Source organism: Oncorhynchus gorbuscha, linkage group LG14 (genome assembly GCF_021184085.1).
Source record: "Oncorhynchus gorbuscha isolate QuinsamMale2020 ecotype Even-year linkage group LG14, OgorEven_v1.0, whole genome shotgun sequence".
Taxonomy (NCBI): Eukaryota; Metazoa; Chordata; class Actinopteri; order Salmoniformes; family Salmonidae; genus Oncorhynchus; species Oncorhynchus gorbuscha.
In genome coordinates, this window is record NC_060186.1 from 10,667,609 (window position 1) to 10,692,619 (window position 25,011).

At 43.5% G+C, this 25,011-nt stretch overlaps 1 protein-coding gene across 2 annotated transcripts; it reads right to left on the minus strand.

The window, feature by feature from the left end:
• Nucleotides 1-102: 102 nt before the first annotated feature.
• LOC123994417 (AT-rich interactive domain-containing protein 2-like) lies at nt 103-23,819 on the minus strand. Of its 2 annotated transcripts, none has more exons than XM_046296955.1 (21): nt 23,199-23,819; nt 22,994-23,087; nt 22,071-22,168; nt 14,586-14,719; nt 11,986-12,204; nt 11,462-11,529; nt 11,161-11,230; nt 10,665-10,921; nt 10,400-10,496; nt 10,000-10,209; nt 9,462-9,629; nt 8,735-8,810; nt 8,394-8,528; nt 7,941-8,131; nt 5,329-7,688; nt 2,778-2,923; nt 2,369-2,507; nt 2,195-2,286; nt 1,969-2,092; nt 1,668-1,759; nt 103-1,519 (listed from the first exon to the last, which is right to left on the minus strand). In XM_046296955.1, exons 1-21 carry the CDS (start codon nt 23,288-23,290, stop codon nt 1,408-1,410), a joined length of 4,974 nt encoding a protein of 1,657 aa, XP_046152911.1. In that variant the 5' UTR covers nt 23,291-23,819; the 3' UTR covers nt 103-1,407. The 2 variants fall into 2 exon arrangements, with proteins under 2 accessions (XP_046152911.1, XP_046152910.1); XM_046296954.1 differs by having other exon boundaries at nt 8,735-8,813.
• Between the last annotated feature and the right edge of the window lie 1,192 nt (nt 23,820-25,011).

Here is a 25,011-nt window from a genome sequence, read left to right on the forward strand (position 1 = left end):
TATGTGTATTTAAAAGGGGATGATCACAGCCATGTAACATTGTAGAACAGAGGCACCCATTACCTCCTCACACCACAAAACAAGAGCACCAAAACAAAGACAAATAGTTCAGTCTTTTATTTAAAAACTATAAACAGTCACCAAAGTAAATAAAGCCAATCTAACAGACTCATGTCTATGTATAATAGCACATCCTACTGACACTGCAGAAATGAGGATGGGTGGGCTGCCCCGCTCGGACGCTAACAGGCAGTCATTAATGTTACACAACACTCCATAGAGAGGATAGTCTGAGGACGTGAGCCGGAATGTGGCATGGTATTATGAAAAAAATAGTACAATAAAACGCCACACTATATTAACATAGAAAAAAAGTAGTGAAGAAAATATACCTGCACATAAAGCAAAGAACACAGGAGAAAACCTGTATAAAACTCCATGTATTTAAACCAATTTACAAATACAAAAAAAAAAAAAAAAATGTACGCGCACTGTGCTTGTACAATGCCAAACGTTTACAGTGGATACATGTTCGGGGTGAGAGAATACCTTCAATATTATTTTCTTCTACAAAATGACATGAGATATATTATTCCATACTCTTTCAACCAGCAAAATGAGTTCTACAAGGTATTATTATACAAAAAAAGTCAGTTCCACAAAAAAACTGTTTCCCCCCCTTAACTTTACAGCATCAGTACCTTTGCAGAAGTATTTACAGGTTTTAAGTACATTCATCCACTGCTGAGTATAGAATCACATTAGATACAAGTAATCAGGGATCATTTTAAAAAAAAATTAAAAAAGGTTCTACCAAAGTAATGCTTCTATTACTCCACAGAGCAAGTTCCCCAGTGGCTGTATCGGCATGAGAGGATTTTCTTTATATATATATATTCACAAATATTTACAAGATTATTTTCATTAATTGTAATGGTATTCATTTCAATAATAAATAAGTGAAAATATATTGACTCAAGTAAGAAAACCACACTATCAAGTTCTAAAGAAAAACAATCGAGCCAGTCTCCTGCAGCTGCGTCTCCCTCCCCCTCTCCAGCCATTCCCCTCCCCCGCCACAGCAAAACCTCAACGTACTGCCGCTCCTACTCAAATAAATTCTCTGCAAATAGTCCCAGGATTACAAAAATGTGCTCGTATTTAGGGTTTCGGTCGGAGAGTCCCTCAGGGCAGCAATCTAAAGAGCTCCCCCTCTTGGGCAGCTGGTGGAAGACCCCGTGGCAGTTTGTTTTGTTAAGGAGATGGGAGGGGGGGATTTGAGCACAGTGGGGTGAGGGAGGAGAGTCCGAAGGGCATAGTCTGGTGTTGCCCACCTGTGTGCCCCACTGTCATGACACCCCTGAATGATGGTTCTCCAATTTTTGGGGTGGGGTTGCTCTTGTGGGCTCAAGCTTGGAGAGAGCGAGTCAGTTCGTAAAGGCATTTGGCGAGCGTTGTGGAGACCTCCATGTTACTAAGTGCCAGCACAGAGAGGTGGCTCTCATGCCTCTTCACCAACCTGAGAAGACAGGAAGCCGTCATTAAACACACTCCATCAAACAGTAAACATTTGTTTAATTGATTATGATTCATCACTCCGAACAAACACAGCACGAGGAGTCCTCAGATAACCCTTCTGTAAATGTTGCCAAAATAATTGTTCTTACTTTCGACCGCAGTCTGAATACTTGGCAATGTTCTTTAGCGTTAAGGCAGCAGTTAGTCGTATGTGTTTGGTCATTGGTCCCTCTTTTTCATCCTAAGGAAAAGGATTGTGAAATTCATCAGTTACAAGATATATTGATAACAAAATATTTCCAAGTGGGAATATATGATAAATATAGAGTAGTCAAGGACTGCAATGTTTAACATCTTAAATCTTATTTCCAGGTATAAAATCATACATTTCTGTCAAAAGTCAGCCAGACACCTTCAGTGTAAACAAACAGCTAAGCTCAGCATACTCACAGTGAAGTCCCTGAACACCAGGTTCCGAGAGCCTCTGCGTAGGGCCATAAGGGCTGCGCTCGGATGATTGACAATAGCTTTCTGTGCTCGGGGGGCTGGAGTGCTGCTCGCCACTGGCTGAGGCCTGTGGAACAATGCAAAAGACAGTCAGCCACACATAGCACATTCTAGCATCACCAGAATGGACATTAGCACTAGCATACTAAGCTAACCAGAGGGTACATACTTGGAAGTTTTCTGATTTGGGTCTTGCGTCTGTGTCGGTTCCTGCTCCAGTTTTAGTGCGGCCAATAGGGCATCTCGAGAACAGTGCTTATCCTGCAGGAAGAAAATAGGATAATTGTCAACAAAAACCCACAAACATGGACTGATTGATTGTGAGGTGAGGGTGTAGTTTTACCTGTAGATGGGTTATGAAGGACAGTCTCTGTCGGGGGAAAGGTTCACATCCCTCCCAGAGGCACTGGCCTGGGTATAGCTCCTTGCCACCATGCTGCGTGGCTGCATGGTAGAACACTCTAGACGGTGTCTCAAACCACCTGGAAGAACACGGATATAAATGGGACAGCCAATGAACAGGCCACTTAGAGACTCAATTCTGATGTTTTTTCCACTCAATGGTCTTTTGAACAATCAGCTCTGAAAGAGATCTGATGTGATTGATCAAAATACCTATTAGTGGAAAAAAATATCAGAATTGAGCTGCCTGTCTAAATGCAGTTTTAGTTAGCCATGATATGAACACACCTTTCACAACAAATGACTTCTCTTTAAGTATGTCAACTCAATATGGACAGAGATTAACTCACCGTTTACAGGATTGCCAAAGACACTTGAAGTTCTGTCCCGCTTTCCTGGTCTGTTCTGGGGGTGCCACCACGGCTTGTGGCCCAGAAAGGGAGGAGTTGGGGCTGGCGCTGCCACCCTGCACAGGCTGAGCCACTGTTGGCAGAGGCTGCGTAAAACCAGGGAAAGAGGCAAAGCTTTATCAGACCAAATAAGCAAGTGATATTTTGTGTTGTATGATTGTGTTTGACTATTCCCCAAATAAAACAGTCACCATTTTTTGTTGTTGCATTTCTTTTACCTTTTTAAAAAGTATGACAAGATAAATTGGTAAATTAAGCTAATTTTGAAGAAACACATTTAGATTCTAGCCTAGCTAACCTCTGCTTACAATAAATTATACAATATGAATAACCTACCACTTACTTATTAGTTATTTTCAGAAATTAATTAAACAAAAATATGAACAGTTTGAATAAATTATTCAAGGTCCTAGATCCTGAAGACTTTCATCGTTGATCTTGTTTTATGCAAGTAATTTGCTTGTAAACAACAACAACTGTAAGCCTTGCATTGTTATTCGATGAAATTAAAGATCACACACACCTGCCAATCCAATAAGTGCAATATAAAATACAATTACATATTTTCAAAGTCAGTCTGCATAAATCATTAAATGGCCTCTAACCCTACTCATCACAATGCAGTTGATTTTCCCAAATAACAGCAACAGAAAAGCATTGTAGTTGCATGTGATGGATAGACATTTAAGGTCAGATGTTTTACTTGCAAAAACTGAAGCCCCCCCCAAATAACACAATCTTCGCATCATTGACAGATCCACTTTACAAATAAAATGCATGACAAAATATTTTACCATCGAGAATCAGACAAATGTAGGCTACACTCTGTCTGTAGGCTTCTTTGCATATTCAAGCCTATCTGGAATTACAACACTGCCCCTTTAAGGCTCTCCTGGAGATTGGTTGGCCACCCTTTGTAGCCTATAAAATATTGCAACATTACAATTACAACCAAACACTTTTCTTTCTAAAATAATTCCCCCCAGGGCTCGAAATTAAGGGCTTCCCGTTGTCCCTGGAATGATAAAAAAATATGTCTACGGTTCATAACAGACTTGAGGATGACAGATCCCAAATTCATACAACCACTGCACATTAAAACACTTTAAAAAGCAATGAGGCTGATGTCTCAGATCAGACTGTTTAGCTTAAAATGTTGATAATGTTTTATTTCTTTATACAATAACTCAATGCGCACTTGGCTGTAGGCTATGCACGAATGTTCCAAAATGCAATTTGCAGGAAAACTTTGTTCTCAAAAGCACACCGCAAGAGATATGAAAATATCTGTTAGAAATAAAGCAAGGGGAGATCTAAAGATGCATCAACTAGCATGGGTTACTAATGACTAGGATTATGCTTGGCTAAAATGAAACAAGGTAAAACGTGCTTCATAAAATGACAAAACATCAAGGTTTCAAACAATTACGTTAATAGATAAAGGGCAACTCCACCAACCTCTTGTTCATTATCTCCAGCACAACACCAACAACAACATGTATGAAAACTGTGCATTTATAAGTCTTGTAGGAAAAAAACAAAAGTAAAAAAAGGTATACTTAGAATACATAATCAGTTATTTTCAAACACAGATTCAGTGATGGAGGTATTTTCTTGATCCCCACCTTGGGCTAAAAACACATTCCAGGTTGATTTACATTTATTTTTTTTACATCTTACCCTATGATGTCACAGAGAAGCATTTCTTTAGGACTTTCCTTCTCATCTTTGTAACTACAGATTGTAAAAAAAAGTGCTGATTTCACACATGTATACACTGGACATGACAAATGAGGCCGAAAAGTGATGGAATTGCCCTTTAAATAACTTCAAAATGCAGACCCCACTCAGAACCAAGGTGGGTGATGTGTGGTGCGCAACAGGCCGGTCTTGTGACCATTTGATCTGAACGAACCGTGCCTTGAGTATGTCGAATCAAGCCTTTAGACGTTAATGGTCCTTCATTATATTTTTCAAACATGACTGGTGTTCAACCTATATTTATGTAATTAAAAGTCTGGCTACATTTTCTGGTGCCTCCCTCATGTCAGCATTCAGCATCAGTTTGGACGCGAGGCTGTAGCCAACATGCATATCATCTACACTTTGACATGTAGGCTTTTTATTAATGTGCATAAAAAATTGATTGGAATATTATTCCAATGTCGGCCTCTGATCAAATTCTGATCCGAGTAATTGTTTGATGAGAAAAAAGTTTATTACTCTTGTCCGAACTTCAATCTATATTATACTTGTCCGAGCATCGTTTTTACTTGTCCCGGACAAGAGGACAAGCGTTAATGTTGAGCCCTGCATTTTATGTTTATGAAGAAAAATGTAGTCACATGTTTTACCAGCAGGGCAAGAATGTCAATGATCCAATGAATTATTCAAGATAAGTCATCAATCTAATGAGCTTGCTAGCCAACTAAGTTGGCACATCTTGCAAAACTGGGACAAGAAACAAATGGTTGAGTTATGTGAAACTCACCGTAGAGCTGGATGCCTGTATGATGGAGCAGTTCCTCTGCTGCGTGGCATTCTCTATTGCTACTTTGGCTACTGTGCTTGGGTCGGCTCCAGCAGGCACGGCCACCATGGTGGCACTGCAGCCCGCCTTGTTGGGGTCGCTGATGGTGATGATCCTCACTCCCACCTTACAGGGAATCACAGACGCCCCCTTGTCCTCCTCCGCCGGCCTCTTGTGCGCACGGCTCTCACCGCTCAAACCATTGGCCGGCAGGGTCCCTGGCCCCGTGGCGCCCTGGGAGTTTACAGTGACGGTGGGAAACAGCTGCTGCCTGAATGCAGGCAGTGCGTAGTTAGGCCCCGGCCCCATAGGTCCGTTAGAGAAAGGGCCTGTTGCCTGAGGCCCATTGGCAAGGCGCTCTGCCTGCTCAGCTTTGGCAGTATCCTGCTGGGGGACAGAGGGCTCCTGGGGAGCCCCATGCAGTTTCTGAGGAGGACCCACCTCCCCGTTCCCCAAGTGTTTGGAAGCGAAGTGATTTGGAATGTTTTTGCTTAAGTGGGCACCGGTGGAGGTGTCCCCTCTCTCAAAGTCACAGACCCCGTTGACGAGAGCCTTTTTGGGGTCGACATGGCCCTCCTGTGGGTTAGCCGGGCCAGAGGGCTGCTTCCCGTTGGTGGGGCAGCTCTCACTGGCTGGTCCGTTGGCACAGGCCACCTGGCTGTTCCCTGAGTGGTATGGAGGTAGACTGGAGTCCATGCACTTCCTCCCATTAAGCAGCTTGGCCCCTGGAGCGTCGGCCCCTGCCAGGTCCCCGTTGCTGGTTTTGGTGCCAGCCCCATCGGCCAGAGAGGAGTTCTCCATCACCTCGATCTTGCGTTCGTGGATGTGCAGACCCGTGGCATCCTTGGCCTCCTCCTCCTTCTGACAGATTATCTTGTCCCCCCTGAAGGGTAGCGGTGGCCCGTGGAGGGTGTTGCCTGTCTGGACCGCTGGCAGGCCTGGTGCAGCGGCTCCTTGGCTGACCTGGGCGGCAGCTGCAGAGGCTGAAGTGTTGAAGCCTGTGTTGGGCACCACAGTGAAGGTGACCTGGCCACCAGGAGCCTGGCCCTGGATGATGGTGGCGGGGCTGCTGGTGGAGATGAGCTGCACCGTCTGGAGAGGCCCCCCTGGGGACTGGAGCTGGCTGGGGACCAGCTGTACATTGAGCTGCTGGGGCTGAGGCTGGCCCTGTGAGGCCAACTGGTAGAGCACCTGTGGGCTTGGGGCACGCTGCGTGCTGCTAGGGGGAGGCACCTGGGGCGCGGGCAGAATGAGCTTTCCGCCCGGCGTGGAGGGCCGCTTTGGAAGCAGTAACTGTTTGATCAGGCTGGACTCTGTAGAGGTAGGCTGGGGGGGCGGCTGCTGCTGAGGCAGGGGTTGGGACTGAATCTGAAACTGCTGCTGGGGGTGAAACTGCTGCTGGGGGTTCAATTGTTGTGGTTGCCGTTTGACCGACAGCATCTGACTGACAGAAGCAGAGCCCTGCATTGGGATCTGGGTGTTGGAAGGAGTGGGCAGGCCCTGGGGCAGTGGAGCGATGGTGGAAGGGCAAGGTGGTGGTTTGGAAGGAGCGGGAGGCTGTCCTGCCAGTTGGATGGCCTGGCCACCAGACATGGTGGAGGGGTTGGCCAGAACAATCTGATGGATAGCCGGGGCATAGGCCTGGTTCTGCTGGAGGTTGGGGCTGACGATGACAACGCTGGACTGCTGCTGCTGGTTATGAGTGGCTGTTGGTGGTCCACTGGCCTGCGAGGGTGCAGGCTTGGGGGCGATGTTCTGGAAAGTGACGCGGGAGCCCTGGGTGTTGGACACGCCGGCAATGGTGAACACCTGGCCCCCGCCCACCTGGAAGTTTTGCAGCGAGGAGCAGGGAGCCGACACAGCAGCGTAGTGTGGGGGGGAAGAGAATACAGCCGTCTCCTGCTGGGGGCCCTGGGAGAGGGCCTGGGGTACTGAGGAGGGAGTGTGTGGCAGGGGCGGCCGTTGCGCGATGGGCACCCCCTGAACCCGCGCCGTGAAGATGTGGCCCTGCTGTACCTGTTGGAACAGTGTGACGGGGGTCCCGGTAGGCGCCATGACTTGTTGATGGTGGAGCTGTTGGGCCATGCTGGGGCTGTGGTTCTGGACCACCTGGCCAGAGGTGGGGATGGAGCTCTGGACCATGGCCGTCTTGAGGATATCCCCTGGCTTGGCCTGCTGAGCAGGGTGGGGGTGCTGATGCGGTGAGGCCTGGGGGTGAAGGGGGAGCCGAGGAACAGTCTGAGCCACTTGGGGGTGAGGTACACCATCCTGCATGGCGGAGGCCACCTGTGGCGCTGCCGGGTTAGCAGTAAGGCTGGGGACTGGAGGCCGGGCAAACCCAGGATACCCAGGAACAAAGCGTAAACACAGAAAGAGATACAACAAAGAACACGTTAGAATCATTGACTGAGGTCTAATTTGCACAACTGCAAAGTATGTCTCACCATACTCCAAGACAACATGTATAGCAACTATGTCTTCTGACGTTTGCTGTGATAACATTCAAGGTATGTGGAAACTTGAATTTTAATGCCACTAACTACAAAATGTAGTTAGTTGTACAGTGAGTTTACCTGACCGGGATGCCTGGGGGTCGACAGGGACGTCGTGCCTGGGCCCTGGTGTGGGGCTAGCCTGCTGCTGGTAGTACAGCTGGATGGGCAGTGGGATGGCCCTCCGTTTGACCCCCACCACGTGTATGTGTGCCTGAGCATTGGGCTTGGTGTCCTCTAGCCGCTTCACTGTGTGGTTTGGGAAGATTGTCCTACAAAATGATAGAGACATGGTGTGAGTGCAGTTGACACTAAAACCTTGTCAATCATGCTTCTCAAAGTCATTGAATTTGGACCACTATATTGTAACTTGTCCATAGGGTGATTTCTTGGTTGAAAACACAACATGAATAAGGCTTCCAGGACCACAGTTGGAAATAAAATAAAAACAGTATAAACTTCTAGTTGTGTGTTCTCCAAAATGATGGTTTTCAATTAAATCTATTGATTTAATATGGGATTATTCCAACCAACCGTAGACATTTGAGGAAGCCTTGGGAGGCCAGGATGCCAGCGCGTCCCATCTTGCTGCATGTGGTGAGGTACTCCGAGTACATCTCTGAGCGCAACACGGAGCTCTCGCCGCTCACCTCGAAGTGGGCGTTTAGCCTGGTGGAGACAAAGGGACTCAGAATGTATCTATAGCTACTCAGGGGTCAATTGTGACCAGCAAGCTGACTGCTTGACCTGAAAACTACCGTTCAACTTACAGAGAAACTAAAGAGCTAAGATGTGTCACAGAGAGAGCATAACTATGAGAGGGTGTGTGTGTGTGTGTGTGTGTGTGTGTGTGTGTGTGTGTGTGAGAGACTCACCACTGTACTGTAAACTTCTCCCCATCTAGCTCAACAATACCAGGAGGAGGGGGAGTGGACTGGACAGGGACTCTTGCTGCTGAAGTGAGATATAACATCATTATTGAGTCTAATTTGATCAATTTACAAACATTTTTGAATAAACTCATTCTCTATGCTGAAAACACGTTTGTTCTGATGTGAGACTGAACAGTCAAATCTGCAGAACAGTGCTCCCTTCCTACATGGTGTGTTTAGTGTGCTGTTCCTCATTTTTCCCACTAGGGAGCAGTGACAGTACTGTACAAGCAGACTGCTATGTTTACCCTAGCTTGAATTATTCCTAGCACCACATGCAAACATCAACTTTAGCTGATTTATTGCATACAATACAGGTTACACCAGTTTGCCTGATCATCCATGTTTCTAAATCACCAATGGATGGAAAGTCTCTACAGAAGAGAGTGGATGCAGAGGCTTATGGGAGGCGTAAACTGATGAGCTGTCAGCTTTCGATCAGACTCCAACGTACACGACAAGGAGCAAGGCTCCACAGAGCTGAGCCTATAATCTCAGGCCATTGTCTCAGGGAACTGTTCCTTTATACCATATGGCTAATTATTGCCCTCACACAGCTTGCTCTGAATTCTGATTTTATGTACAACATGAATATAAATAACCTGGCTTCAGTTAATTTCTATGTGCATCTGAAGATCAGGGGACAGGGTTTAAGTGTTAAGATGCTCACCTGGGATGGGTGCGCCCTGCAGCGGAGCAGGCAGCTGTTCTACAAGCTGCGGCCGCACCTCGGCCACCTGGCTCTGCCCAGCGGCCTGGTGCTCCATCAGCCTCACGGCCGTCAGAGCATCCGGACCAAACGTGTGCAGGTCCACTGATACCAGCCGTACCAGCAGATCTGCCCAGGGACACACATATACACAGTTTAATAACGTAAATTGTTGCATGACAGTTGTTTTTGATTTCCCAATTCTGAAAATCATTGAATTTCCTATTCCTCCAAGAGACGACAAATATCTTCTGTGCAACCAGTTTGTTTCCCAATTCATGTAGCTTGGTTGCTGTGCCATGCTAAGAGACTTTACTTAATCAAACTGTACTCAAACACTCCATTAGTTGTTATTGCTATACATACACTTTATCTTGGTTAGACGGTTCCCCATCCACTCCATTCTGGTTGGTTGTTTATACTACTGCATGTATCCTCAATCCTGACTAGTGTCTAGGTTACTAGTACCATGGTTAGGGCTAGGTTGTTGGTATCTCACCTATGCTCCTGTCCACGGAGGCGATCTTGCTGCAGGGGATCTCCCCCAGCTGGGCCAGCAGGTAGAGGACCTCCAGGGAGGACATGAGGAGCATGAGGTCAGGCAGCGACAGCAGGCTGATCACCTCCCGGTATGACTCCTGGTCCACGTACTCACAGATCAGCACGCTGTTGTCCTCCGCCTTGCTCAGATTACCCAGGATCTCCATGGCTGAGGGGAGGAGGAACAAATAGTCAGGCTCTGGGGAAAATTTTATCACAATTTATGCTTACTGTTTTTACATAAAGACATGAATTTGCTTTCGCATTACAAGGCCAGTGATATAAAAATAAATCTGACATTGAATGTAATAAAAAGACCCAGACACTGACAAAGATAAAATATGGGCTCTGACACTCACCCCTCATCTTCAGGAACCTGTCCCTTGACATCAAGCATTTGGTGATGGTGTGAAACATTAGGTGGGTTGTTCGAAAGTCAACAGGATCTAACTGAAGCTATTGGGAGAGAAAACAGAGATATTAATTCATGGAATCATCAATAACACAAATGCTCTGGAACAGCTACAGACTTGTCTAACATTATACTGAATAGTACTAATTAGCTCCATACTGCACGAAAGTAATAACATTCAGAAGATAAATATAACAGTAAAAACGCCTCACCTCTGCGGCCACGTTGCCGAGTGTATCCAATCCCAGCTGCCGTAGGGAGATGAAGTGGCAGTGGGCGCACAGTAAGAGGAACCGCAGACAGGTGCGGTTAGCAGAAAGCAGTTTGACGTTGGCCTCCTCGAAGGAGAGGTTGCGGAGGATGACTCCCACCTGCAGGACCCGCTGACCCTCGATGTCGCCGATGCCTAGGTTGCGTGGAGGGTGGAAGAGGACGCCCCAGCGCTCGTCCCCCAGCGTAGTGTCTGTCACTGGGAGAAGAGCAGAGAGAACAGTGAATGTCTGATCCCCCAAGGACATCGAGGGTCTGAGCAATGTTCTTCTAATAGTCTTTATGACAAATTTTCAAATACTTTATTACACAAAAATTCCACAAAACAATGTTGCCGTAATATTTATTTGACGTGCTACTTTTACCATTGTTGTGCAAAAAATATTTTATTTTGCCATGGGTCCTTTAAAATTGGATCTGTCAGCATAATTTGCTTACCTTGTGTCAGGCTGGTCTTGTCCCAGATGAGGTCCCGGACTTCAGAATCCTCTACCACATCCTTCCAGAACTGTATTCACAGATTATTATTGAAATACTGACTGCCGAAAAGATGCATTGCTACAAAAAACAAGAGCGGTTAAGGCTGATGTACTCCCGCGAGGACATCACACCGTATTTCACTAAGATCCCTGAACGGCTGGAGGTGAGGCAACCATTTTTTTTTCTCCCTCTGACCAAAAGCCTTTTAAGTTACAAACCTATAGTATACATATATAGTGAGTCTTTCAGTCAAATCTACCTTCATGAAGTCCCGGGAGGTTTGCTCCTTCCAGTCCATCCCAAATACAGTGGAGAAGCTGCCTAGTGCTGCAAATTCACAAGAGTACCGTTAGAGAACATTCCAACCCTTACATTCTGAGACAGAAGGTACTTTCACACCTGAGGGATCACAACAACAAAAAAGGTTCTGCAATGGCAGTGCCTTGAAAAGGAATGCACAGTGTTCACATTTTGTTGTGTTAAAGCCTGGATTTCTGTATTGAACACAACAGTCTTCAGACTATAAATTAACAAGTTTACCAAGGACGTAATAACTCATCTAGTCTCCATACAGGCAAATGAAAGGGAATAAACAACTGACTCCCCATTTCTACTTTAACCAAAAAGGGAAACTGACCACAGTAGTGCGAGTGTTTCAACATTTCCCCCAAGTTCCCATGATAGACAAAGATTACAAAAACACACACACATCTCTCTAATTACTGTTCTGCAAAAATAGATTTGGATACTAATGAATAATATTTAAAGGTGTTGAAGACGTACAGTCATCAAAGACGCCTGCATGTGCCAGCAGCAGCGTGATGAGTTTGGGGTCTTTCTCCAGCTGCATGGCATGCTTGCTCTCGTTGGACAGGAGAGTGCAAACGTTGATTGCGAAGTCCACTTCATTGGGCAAGCCCGACAGGAGAGAGAGCACCAGTTTGTTATAGTCGCATGGGGCCGTGAACTCCATGGACAGCCCATAGCTTTGGCGGAGATAGTCTGGGGACAAAAAACAACCACAAATCCAGTTGTAATTTCAACTTCAAAGTGAATGTAAAGAAAGCCTGATGAAAACATACAAAAACATTACAATGTTGTGCTATAAAGACCTTGAGAAATTATGATTTAGGAGTTTATTTAGACTGTTTAAAAAAATGATTGAAACTGCATGCAATGGGACACCTGCCTGATAATGAATATACTTTCAAAGGTAGGAAACAGTAATTAAAGTCACATGCAGGGGGTGGGCTTAACAAGTGCAACTTCCTGAAGCCTCCGTCACTTGGCATAACTTTGCTGGCATGGCAATGATTGTATGGCATATTTCAGTTATTTGAAATTGATTATGGTGCAATCAATGGGATATAAATAGCCAACTCCTCACAGCTGGCAGCTTTGCATCTGTTTCACACGCGTGTGTGTGTGTGTGTGTGTGTGTGTGTGTGTAGCTGTCAGGACTCCTGAACTAGAGCTACTTCACACACAGCGGGCATGGTGGTAATGCACCATCACACAGCACCATGGTAACACACTGTTGCAAATTGCCTGCATGCCTGGGGAAATGACAACCTCAGTTCAGATACACTCTTACTGATGGGGGTCTCTCAGTCCTGGGCATGATTGTATTACAATATTTGTCCAAAGTCAAGATTATTCAAACAATTATCTCAACAGCCATATGAGGGAGGATATGAGCTTCTGGTGGCAGAGCACGGATTTAAAGGCCCATATGTTTGCACATAAACAAAAGGAGTATAAATGTAGCAGCCCAAATACCTTATGAAGTGCTTTGCGTCTCAGTTCTGAAACAGCTCAAAGACTAATCCTAGTACAACTCCTCTTTCTTGGAATATAGGCTACTTTCATCATACATTTTAAGATCTTGTTGTCTTGCTAACATTCTCCTCTCTTGAGCTTTCCAAATTATATCTTGATGAATCTATGATTATGTTATGAGGTGGAATAAATTGTCTGAAAAGACAAAGCAAACAGGCCTGCAGTATATGCACATTCAGATGACTAACAAATGTGTGCTTTGAGTAGAGAGAGACCTAGTTCTCCCAGTCAAGATTGTTGAGAGGATGTTCAGTGCTGAAGGTGGCCATAATGTTCTCCATTTGAGTCGTAAAGTTTCAACTCAAATCAGAGTTGGCGGTGTTCTTCAACAGCCCCATCACTCGATACTTGAAGAAATATCCACCTTGATAAACACACACCAAGGTTGTCCTCTGACCTAAGAGTACTTTTATTTATTTCACAGCATCCCAAAATCCACCAAAGGGTGGTTGCTTTACCTCACAGTATGGATACAGTAGAGTATCACAATATAATTTTTGCCGGTTTTACATCGTTACTGTGACTATATTGTTAACGTTAGCTGGTTGTTAACGTTAGTCAGGTGTACCTGCCCCACATAATATCAGGTATTGATCATCCTGTAGCCTTTTCTCCATCTTATTTTTTTAAATATATATTTTTTAATTAAAAAAGAAAGCATGTTGAGCAAACAACGTGAGCACTTTAACCTCCACAACTAGTTCTCATGGCTTTCTCTTGTCCCTCTGCAGCAAATATACAGTATAGTGAGCATGTGTTTGGAACATCGAATCGCAATACATACAGAATAGTGATACATATACAATCTCCATACATATCTTATCGGCACCTAAGTAAAGTGATATTGTATCATGAGGTCCAAGGCAATAACTAGGGCTGGGAATTGCCAGGGACCTCACAATAAAATATTATCACAATACTTAGGTGCCGATTCGGCATGCGATTCTCATTATTCTATGTGTATTGCGATCAGATACTGTGATTTGACTGCGATTTGATGTTCCAAATATATTGCTCACCTTATGTCTGCTGCAGAGGGACAAGAGCGAGCCATGAGAAAACTAGTTTTGATCAGTCAAGGAAATAAAATAGCTGAAAAGAAGATAAGAACAAGTCATTAAGGATAAATACTGGAGTTTTGGGGCAGGTACTACCACAAAATGAATACTGCCATGTTGTCAAAACGATATATCAAAAATAATATCCCAATATGTAAGCATCTATTTTTCCCCCCACCACTAGCAATTAACCAGCCCTACCTCTCAGATACCTGTCCAATAAAATCACTCTTCTCAAAGTGTCAGTAAGAAACTAAGTTTTTATCATACTTGCATCTGTTCGTTTCCTGGAATATGCCACCATCCTGAAATACCATTGTCCCTTTAAGAACTAGCTTTAAAGCAAAATATGGGGCCATCCCTTCAAGAATCTTTATTGTATTTCAAGTCCTAGCCCAACCAACAAGATTTTGGCAGAACTTATGTAGCCAATTATTGCTTTGGGGTTCTTTGAAGACACTTTGTAAAAGAGAGGGAAAGCTTTACCTGATACAGTGTGTTGCTGGTAGTTATAGGAGCAGGGGATTGCACCAATTGGAAGAGATGGTTTCGGGTTCCCAGGCTGCACCTCGTCATCATCCTCGCCGAAGTGATGGACCTTTTCATACTTTTCTAAATATCTGTAGACAAAAGAGAACTTAATGCTCAGAGGGTGACTGATCCAAGACCCCACCTATTCCTACTCTCCCCCCCAATATCAAATTTAGAATGGCCTCTCTATAGCAAATAATCCTGTTTCACCCGATCCTCAAATCTCCCTAACTAGGATAAGTCCTGTATCCTTAGACTGTGGCTTCAACATCAACTGTTGTGCCTCCAAATCCCTGATAACAAAACTGGACACCCTGGCACATTTCCACCATATCATTTGCCAATGGAGTATGACAGCCACTCTGTGGAATTTGGTTAATGCCTGCAATCACACAAGTAAACTGGTAGGCTACACTCACGCCTATAAAGACTCAAGCCTACTTCTGTGAACTCCTAACATTTTCAAAGTCCCCCTACAGACAACACTAATGTTGTTGGGCTATCTGTGCCCACATCCTATTCCAACCCCAGTCACAAAGCAATTCCACTACTCAGTCGCAGCAGAGTGGAACAAACTACAAAACGGGGCTTACAACACAACCAATGTCTCTCGCCTACTTCTAAAATCGACAGAGTGAACATGAATGACTACACGACAAAGCATGAAATGAAAAATACTGCCAGAGGGGGATAAAAATCCAATCCAAGTTTGACATAGAGACCATCGGTTATGATGAAATAATTATGTTTACGCCTAGCTGACTCAAGAATCAAAAGACATGTGCAAGTGTTTAAGCAGAATACAAGTGATGAATCCTTTGTGCCCTATTGCTTAGGGCAAACTAGTTTATCAAGAGTCACAACCAATACCAGTATTCCTTAATATGTTTATTCAGCTTGGATGTGACACAGGTGGGGATGGTATGACCTTATCATCAGCACAGACAGAATATTCCAGACACTGGGGTGATGTCTTCATTCAAATGACCAACCGCTCAGCTGGGGAGGAGTGCAGAAAAGCAGAGGGAGTTTCAATGAAAGAAAAAGACTGACAGCTTTCTGTCTAAAGCCAAAAAAAGTCTACAAAAAATCTGCAAAACCTTACTTGAGTTGAGAAAGTCTAACAAGGTGCTGCAGCCTTCTCTCACATGTTTAGGTAGGGAGGAACCAACACATCTGCACATTGAATATTTGTTTACACAGACACATGCTGCAGTGGTGGCAACAGAAAATACCTCACCAGTGGTAGCGTGGAAAGCCCTGGCTAAGCGCGGAGTGTGTGTGCTGCCGTGAGTCAGAGTGAGAGCTCCAATCTGAACGGAGTCCCAGTGCTGCTGCTAGTTCGCTGTGATCAAGGTAATCCCCCGTCCACGGCGCGTGACACACTGGACTATAAATACACCAACTCTCCGTTTGGAGAGGCCCTGGCTCTGCACAGCGTCATCACACACTTGTCTGGGCACGGGAAGAAGGGGAGGCGGGATGTGTGGTGGTGGTGGGTTCTATTGCAGCTGCTCATGTCTGCACTTCCCTTTTCATACATGGCTGGCAAAAAGCACCCATTCTTCTGACAAGACAACAGCCAGAGTGCCACAGAAAAGCAACACAGAATTAGGAGGCCTTCTCATTATCAGTGTCCAATCAAGTTGACATGTCATTGCATGTGTCATACCATCAGCTGGGAAAAAAACAAGCAATTAAGGTAGACCAGGGCTCTTTCCTCATTTTTGTCCCCAGCAACAACAAAAAATATATACTTTTTTTAAATCACATTTTTTCAATTAATCTGAACGGCACACAATAAAAACGTAGGCAACCAAACTGAAGCCATAGATCTATCACTGCAAATGGTGACTGTTTGTGAACTGATGTAATTTAAGGTTGTCCGGATCATACAAGAGCTGATAGGACATAAGAGCAACCCTCTCAATAAAGGCTGCCTCAGTGAGTGAGTGAGTGAGTGAGAGAAAATTGGGTGCGCCTGTTGGACAAGCACACATACACACAATCAGATTGAGTAAACTAACTGGCATTACTACTGTTCTATAAACAGGTGAATATATATTATTGTACCTTTAAATTAAATGCTTGCAGATTCATTTGAGTAGACAGAGACAACTTATTAAACATGGGGCATACAGAGACCGATGAGCAACATTAGAAATCCAGAATATGTAGCCTAAAGCTATGTCAATTGATAGGCTGGTTTTATGGCTGATAAAATCATAAATGGAAGCACTATATACAGGCCACTACTGAGAGTGGGGGTGGGTGAAATCCAAGTACTAGGTTGTGGACAAGAAACTGGTCTGGGGGAGACAATGGTAAACTACACCGAGAAGAAAGCTAACAACCACAATCAAGGTGGGAATCACAACAAAGATAAAAGAATGCCATTAGACAAAGAATAAAACACTTTGGCCTCAAGACCATGCTTAACATAATGAGAATGGTGGCTAAGTTTAATTTGTCAGCCCCCTAAATACATTTTCCACGAGTGTAGTTTGCTTGATGCAAAGTTAGTCAGTGTCACTTTCTATCCAACAGAAACATTTAATTTCAAACATTTGTGTGATCTGCAGAGAGCTTACCACAGTCAAAGAACACTGGGACAGCATGCCCAATCTTAGGCCAGTAGCAGTAGTGTTGCCTACCTCGGCTAGCTTTCGCTAGTCCCAACATCTCCAATCCCCACCACTGGACTGTTATATCTGTGATTCAAAACCTCTCCTAGCTATTGTTGCTGACAAGGTTTAACAATTTCAAAAATAGTAGAGAAAGGCATGACAAGCAGATAACCAGTGACAAAATAAGGGGGCATGCTGAGGGAGAGAGCTAGCTGTGGCCTCACACAGTGGCGGAAAACCAGAACAAAACCTAAGCAAATAACCATGGCGCTTCACCTGTAATCAAATTGCAAACAAGCAGACGTTCTATAGTTTTCTTTGTCCACCACCAAGTTAGGTCCTACTTGCCAGTCAAGTCTTGTAATGTATGTCAGGCATTGGAAATAGGATTTGGAGTAGGGAGAGCTGCTCTTCTTAAACAGTGGTTCCCGGGTGTACCTTTTTTAGAGTGAACAACTTCTGCTGCCCATCATTCGCAACAGTTTGTCCTATCGACTTAAGTGGGGAACTATGGAGTTATTCAACTTAAGTCGCTCTGGATAAGAGCGTCTGCTAAATGACTTAAATGTAAATGTAATTGTTAGGCTGTAATTGTTCTATCTGATGATAGAAAACACCATTTCACTGTTACAGTTCATATGAGGAAATCAGTCAATAGAAATAAATGCATTAGGCCCTAATCTATGGATTTCACATGACTGGGATTACAGATATTCGTCACAGATACCTTTTCTTTAAGTAGGGGTTGTGAATCAGAAAATCACCCAGTATCTGGTGTGACCACCATTTTCCTCATGCAGTGCGACATCTCCTTCGCATAGAGTTGGTCAGGCTGTTGATTATGGCCTGTTGTCCCACTCCTCTTCAATGGCTGTGCGAAGTTGCTGGATTTTGGCAGGAAATGGAACACGCTATCCAAAATGTCGATCCAGAGCATCCCAAACATGCTCAATGGGTGGTGACATGTCTGTTGAGTATGCAGACCATGGAAGAATTGGGACATTTTCAGCTTCCAGGATTGTGTACAGATTTTTGCAACATGTGGCTGTGCATTATCATGCTGAAACTATGAGGAGATGGTGGCGGATGAATGCCACGACGAGATCCTGAGGTCCATTGTCATGATCTCTGCATTCAAATTGCCATAGATAAAATGCAATTGTGTTAGTTGTCCATAACTTATACCTGCCCATACCATAACCCCACCACCAGAAGGCACTCTGTTCACAACGTTGACATCAGCAAACCACTCGCCAACATGATGCCATACACGTGGTCTGAGGCCAGTTGCACGTACTGCCCAAATCTCTAAAATGACGTTGGAGGCGGCTTATGGTAGAGAAATGCACATCCAATTCTTTCAACAGCTCTGGTGGACATTCCTGCAGTCAGCATGCCAATTGCACACTCCCTCAAAACTTGAGACATCTGTGACATTATGTTGTGTGACAAAACCGCACATTTTAGTGGCCTTTTGTCACCCGCACAAGGTGCACCTGTGTAATGATTATGCTGTTTAAATAGCTTTTTAATATGCCACACCTATCAGGTGGATGGATTATCTTGGCAAAGGAGAAATGCTCACAAACAGGGATTTAAACAAATGTGTGCACAGCATTTGAGAGAAATAAGATTTTTGTGCATATGGAACATTTCTGGGATCTTTTATTTCAACTCATGAAACCAACACTTTACATGTTGCGTTCATATTTTTGTTCACTGTGTTTTCCAAGCTACAAAACACAATACTTAACATACAGCAAGTTTTTAAAGGACCAGAGATGTCTGCTTTGAGTTTTTATTTTTGCCATGTAAAAAATATCACGATACTAGTATCGTCACAGCCCTAATTTATATGACACTGGTTTAGAAAGCAAACTGACTTTTCATAAAAATGAATATGGTATGCACAGCTTGGATTACACCAGGAAACTGTTGACATTGTCTGCAAAATCTTGTCGAAATAACATGCATTTCCAAAGTTTCAGCAGACTCGCTACAGTTTTCTGTGGCTCGCTGATACATGAGTTTTGCTATATCATTTTAGCACCCTCTATTTAACATCAGAAAGAGACATACAGATATCAGGGGACATCGGGGTAACACCGGATCTCTAAACGCTGTTGCCGCGTTTCACCTTTGTTGAGGTGCCAAGGCTAATCTCACTAGCAAACGATGTGTGAATGAGACAACTTGATTGCCTCGGACTTCACTTATGCATGAAAACAGTGAGGTAGTTCTAATCCAGCTCTTGTTTTGGCATGGGCATCACAGTGCTAACATCATGATGTTGGGTACAGTCTATTCACAAGCTGCATCTCAGTCTTAAGAGAACTCCTTTCCTGCACCTGAACTAAGGTGAAGGAAATTGACAGACAAAAGCCAATTTACTGTATGCAGTAGGCACAACATCAATATTGCTTACCCCCATGTATCAGGTTCAAACCAATGCAGATAAAAGGATACAAGGGGAAGCAATCACTAGACTGTTGAACTTGTGCCTCAACATGATGGTTGTAGTGACTTGAATTGAGCTGCAACAACTCATTTATTCCATGTTTGTCTTTAACATAAGTAGAATTTTTATTCCAGTTTTATTAAACGATAATCAGAGGTCAACTACTGAGTCTATTGCTCAGATTCCCAGGTTGTATGATTACTTACTATTCTCACTGACAAGTGGCTTGGCAATGTTAATTTAAGTAGCGGTACAAGAAGACCAACAAGCAAACGACTCCCTACTTCAATACATTTCTGACTATTCAGCGTTTGCCCTTAAGACCACATTGGTATTGAGCTACACCTCCCAGTTAAACCAAAGGGCTCTTCGGTTCCAACAAGTTTCACTGTTACAGGCTTGCTTACCCTATAAAGAGAGACCTGGCATTGGGCTACATCTCCCCCGTAAACCAGTTTGAGTTGATGGTAGAAGGCTGTCTTTACCAAACAAAAAATTGAATTGGCCAGGTTAAGACACAGGAGTATGGTAAAAATAAACAACCTATATAAGCTGTGAAAAAAATCTTCCAAGGAATGGTAGTTGTAGACCAGAATGGTCAAACTTCTATGTCATCCCAGTGGGCTGTGTCATGAGGTAAAACCCAGGAATAGTTTCAGGCAGTCAGGTCAAATGCAGGCTTGAAATGGGTTAGGCCTGTGCATTTGTTTGAAAATATAAGGCAAAATAAAGCATGCATCTGGGCAGCTCCCAACAGCTCCTTCCAACCTGCTGATGTGCTATCAGTTAGGCTATTTATATCTCTGTGTTTCAGTCAAACATTGTTTTACAGGGCTCTACGCATTCTTTTTTTTTTTTTTACAAGGAGCACATGTGCGAACTAAGTCAGAAAATGTAGCCAGGTGCACACAAAAAATATTTGAAGTAATAATGTTAGAATCCTCCATTCTTCTAGGCGCACTGGTGCTCCTAAATAAAATATCACAATACTTGTACTTGACGATACACATATGCGAACTGTGACGACATTGCATATGTGAGTAAAATGGTCACATTGTGGAGCCCTGCATTATAAATTAGCCTATGACTCTTCAAATGACAATTTGAAGGGGGGGGGGGGTTGTCTCACTGGGTTGCGGCTTTTGTTCCCAGCCAAGCAGCAACACACCTGTTTCTTGGTTGAAGACCATTTAGGCCTTGTTGATTGGTAGAATCAGGTGTTGCAGCTGGGCTAAAACAGCCTGCAACCACACCTCACAGGGTAACATTGCCTGCCCAATATCAAATCAGCTTTGCATGTTAAAATATTTTAATTCAACAAACTATTGTTCATCTGATAGCAAGAATGAAATCCTTGGCTAAAAATGCTGGAATAACCAGGACCATTTGGAAACACTTCATTACTGTGCTTGGCCTATCATTGGCTCTGCATGTAGGGCCTATATAAAATCCCATGATAACTTAAGAGTGGTTGGCAATAACATCTTTAGGCCTATGCCGAGTTGTTCAAATTCATAAGCCATATCTGTAGGCAGTTATGATATTTAGGTAGAGTCTGTGTGAACCTTGTTAAGAATTTGACATGCCTACATGATTGGTTACTTGCAGACTGTTGACCTAGAGCTCTTTCAACCATTCCCAAATTGTGAAGGTGATTAATGCAACAGGATTATTACAGATATGTTGCTTCAACTAACTGGCAACGCAGGGTCATATAAGCAGCCTCTAGGCTAGACTGGTGAATGTGATTCTTCCTCTTAAAAGCAGGTGACCGTGTCAATGATGGCAATATTTTGGAGGGAAAAGGAGACTTGAGTAGAGAAGCAGCTCCACAATGGCCACAGGCTTACTGCTGGTGAAACATCTACACCGAGGGCAAAAGGTGTTTACGGTAACGTGCCGCTGATTGCATAGTTGTGGCAACAGCTAGCCTATTCAATTACAAAATGAACAGCCAGCATTCAGTAATACACAAATCATGGGCCATTTAAAAAGCATTCCCAGTTTATGTCCCTTACTAATAGTTTAAATCTACAAAAGAGAAGATGTATGGCAGAATCCCCAGCAGTAAGACACAGCATAACAAACAAACAAAATATATATAAAATAGTGATCTGCATTAACCCAGTAAAGTTTAGTAAATTTTACGTCAAAACATACTGCTATGAGGCATACATATTGCAGCCAACGTAAGGTCCTGTATGGTGTTTTTGTTTTCCGTGTTCAACATATTTAAAACTGTCAGCAATGCTGGATTGTTGCATGGTCCTTTCCTGCTTCCAGCCTCTCACAATTTGTAAACATTTGCCACATGCTGTCTGAGTGTAGTAGCTAATACAAGACCATGCCACTTACCGAAGGTAGTACTGTTTTAAAACAAATGCTGCATTTGAACAACTCCTTGGGAAGTTAAAATCTTCACCCAGCTCTGACCACTGATTCTTGTCAGAAACCTGTAAAGTAAATAAGGATGTTATTATAAATTTTTCAATTAAGCAATATCAGGATGCATAAAATATGTATTAGATTAATCGTAAACAATCTGATTAACATATAGTAACAAGATGTTAATGTTAGCTACTTTTATTAGCTAGAACTGTGCATTTAATTCCATGTTTGCAAGCAACAACTCACAGCTAGCTACAGCTTGAACTGGATGGCTTACTTACAAGCTAGTGTTAGCAATCTGGCTAACATTACTTTTCTGGCAAGCCAAGCGTGCAGGCTAAATGTGGTAGCTTCCAAAGCCCGAGACAACGATGACCCGCTTCAGCACAATGCTAGTAGCAATGATGGAATGAAGGCGAGCAGTCTTTATTTGGGGAATTCTTTTCACGTTTACAGTTTTCAATAAATAGGCCTGTGTGCGGCCTACATTTGTCTTCAGCCATAGAGCCAAAGATGGCTAATGCGAATAACTAGCTTCCCCCAAATTATCGTAAAAAATCTACTTGCACAAAATGTTACCTATCCCCCGCGGCGAATAGTTCCTCCTAGCCAGTGCCGATAATCGATGTTAAACGTGCCCGCTAATTTCGAGTTGCTCTTACTGCACTCAGACTCCGAGCAGTGCAGCTACCGTACGGACTTTCAATGCAAACCATACACAACACAAGCCACCACATTGCATAGATGGCAAACTAGCACAAGGCCGACCGCAATCCTCTCTCTCCTACAGCCGTTTTAGTATGAAATAGCTATTAGGGATGCCGAATGAGAGTTCTCTAGCTGTTCACTGAAAACCGAGAGTGCGAAAATGCACTTTTAGTTGCACTCACCTTAGCAAATCCACCTAACGAAATGACTCTGATATAGAGAGCATTAAGATCTAGTTCTTTCCCACCCACGATAGGAATCTTCTTGAACGGCGATCTGAAGGAAAAATAATTTAATACATGGAGAATAGTATTACTAATTGTTTGTAAGCATCCATAGTCATATGCACATGATGTTTAAAGGTGTATTTAAACGCCCCATTCTCACCCTCTGCTTCGGTGAAATTGCCGCAGCTCGTCCAGGAAAGCCAGTCCTTTCCTTCGCTGATCTAGTACATTTTTCCCCGTCGAATTTGCCATTGTTTTTGCATGTAAAAACGGTTAAACCCCCACTCACTCGCTTCCTAAGACACCAAGGATCCCATACTCCGCCGGCGCTCAGTCATTCGCGAAGCTGAGTGTTTAAAAAAGTTAAAGAAATAGCTAATAGCAAGAAGAGCGCCAGCTCGCTAATAAAGACTGATGCACAGCTATACACAGAAAACAAGCCGATTCTGCAAGTTGTAATAAACACTTAGCCAGAATAACGACCGATTTCAACGGCAAACTACAACTGCCATTGTAAAATATGCTAAATTAATAGTTTTGGTATCAAATGTGTTCGTTTGGAGTGGTTTGACAGTGTGTTACGGACGCGGCTCCAAGCAATCGCACACACTGTAGAGCGGCAGCGGGATCCAGTTCCAGACAAAAAGATCTGAGGCCTCGAGCTCGTACTGCCACGCAGCGCCCTCTACTAGAAACAACGGTATTGCACTCCAAAGCGGTTTATTGGAACAATAGACAGTGTTGTCTTTTTTAGAGCTCATCTGAAATCTACAAGACCCGTTCAAACAGAACAAAATTACTACTGTTCGTGGGGGAGGGGCGCTTTTGGATATATTATAAGAATAATAATGTGACAAGTTGACAACCATTAAAAATAGATTATTCAGAGTTTCCACATATATTTTCCTGTGCTGTGATAGCCCTACTTTATTCTCAAAGTTGGCTAAATGTTGATCAATATTAGATGCAACTGACATGCAATTAATTTGTGTAATGGTTTCATCTAAATTGTAAAGTTTAGTGAAGTGACTGCTTTCTCTGAATATTCTTAACTAAGTAGACTAATCATTACAGTTTATAATGTCACTACAGTAAATTCAGTTTTGCTAATTTCATCCACAAAATGAGTGGTTCGTGATATTAATTATCTCAGTGCAATATCCCATTACACCACATTGCTTTTTACACCTGTATCAAAGCGGTGACAGTTCTTAGCTAAATTGGCTGGACCCAGAGCGGAACTCTAAACTGTCAATGTAGAAATGAATACGAGTTATAATAATGTATCAGTACTGTTTGTTCACAAATACTTTCTCTTGATTATATTGTGATAACGAAATCACCTGGCTGTTTCAATAGCCGCAACTCTCCTTTCTACCAAATCTAGCTACAATTTCAAAGTGATAATGCCATATTGTGTAATATTTTAATTGGAGATAGCTAGTAATGTAACTTTATTCCAGTATCTGCAGCCCTTGCCTGAGAGCAACCGGCTACCAGGTTATCACCGGTGTTGGACCCAATAGCCTAGCAGTCAGAAATGACTTTTGTCTCCTGAGATGAATGGAAATTGCTCATGATCCCTTTTCTGTAACTGCCAGACGGATATCTACTTGACGAGGTTACAACATTCAACCATTACACGTACCCCTGTGCTCAGAGAAATTTCTGTCACAAAATGGCGGAGACAAACGTTAATAGACCCCATTTTGTGGAGTAGAAAGTCTATGGATGCAGCTAACTTTACCCACTGGATATCAACGATTCAGCGAAATAAATAGCAACAATACTGAGATTAGCGGCTCGTCAACATTGAGGCATTCGATTTCGGATTTACTAGTTGACGGTGGCTGCTCGCTCGTCAGTCACATTTAGCCAGCAGCTAACGTTAGCCACATAGCTAGTCAGTTTTAGATCCAGGATAGTTTATGAATGGGTTTGGAATTAAGCAAATATTTCCTGTTTCCTTCCAT

What these genes read in the sequence shown, in the direction of transcription:
- LOC123994417 (XM_046296954.1), bottom strand. Translation starts at nt 23,290, where the DNA reads ATGGCAAATTCGACGGGGAAAAATGTACTAGATCAGCGAAGGAAAGGA. An exon ending in TGCAGGCGTCTTTGATGACT is followed by an intron (nt 11,530 to 11,985) that starts GTACGTCTTCAA and finishes GTGAATTTGCAG; the next exon opens with CACTAGGCAGCTTCTCCACT. An exon ending in GGCTTCCTCAAATGTCTACG is followed by an intron (nt 8,132 to 8,393) that starts GTTGGTTGGAAT and finishes ATCATTTTGTAG; the next exon opens with GACAATCTTCCCAAACCACA.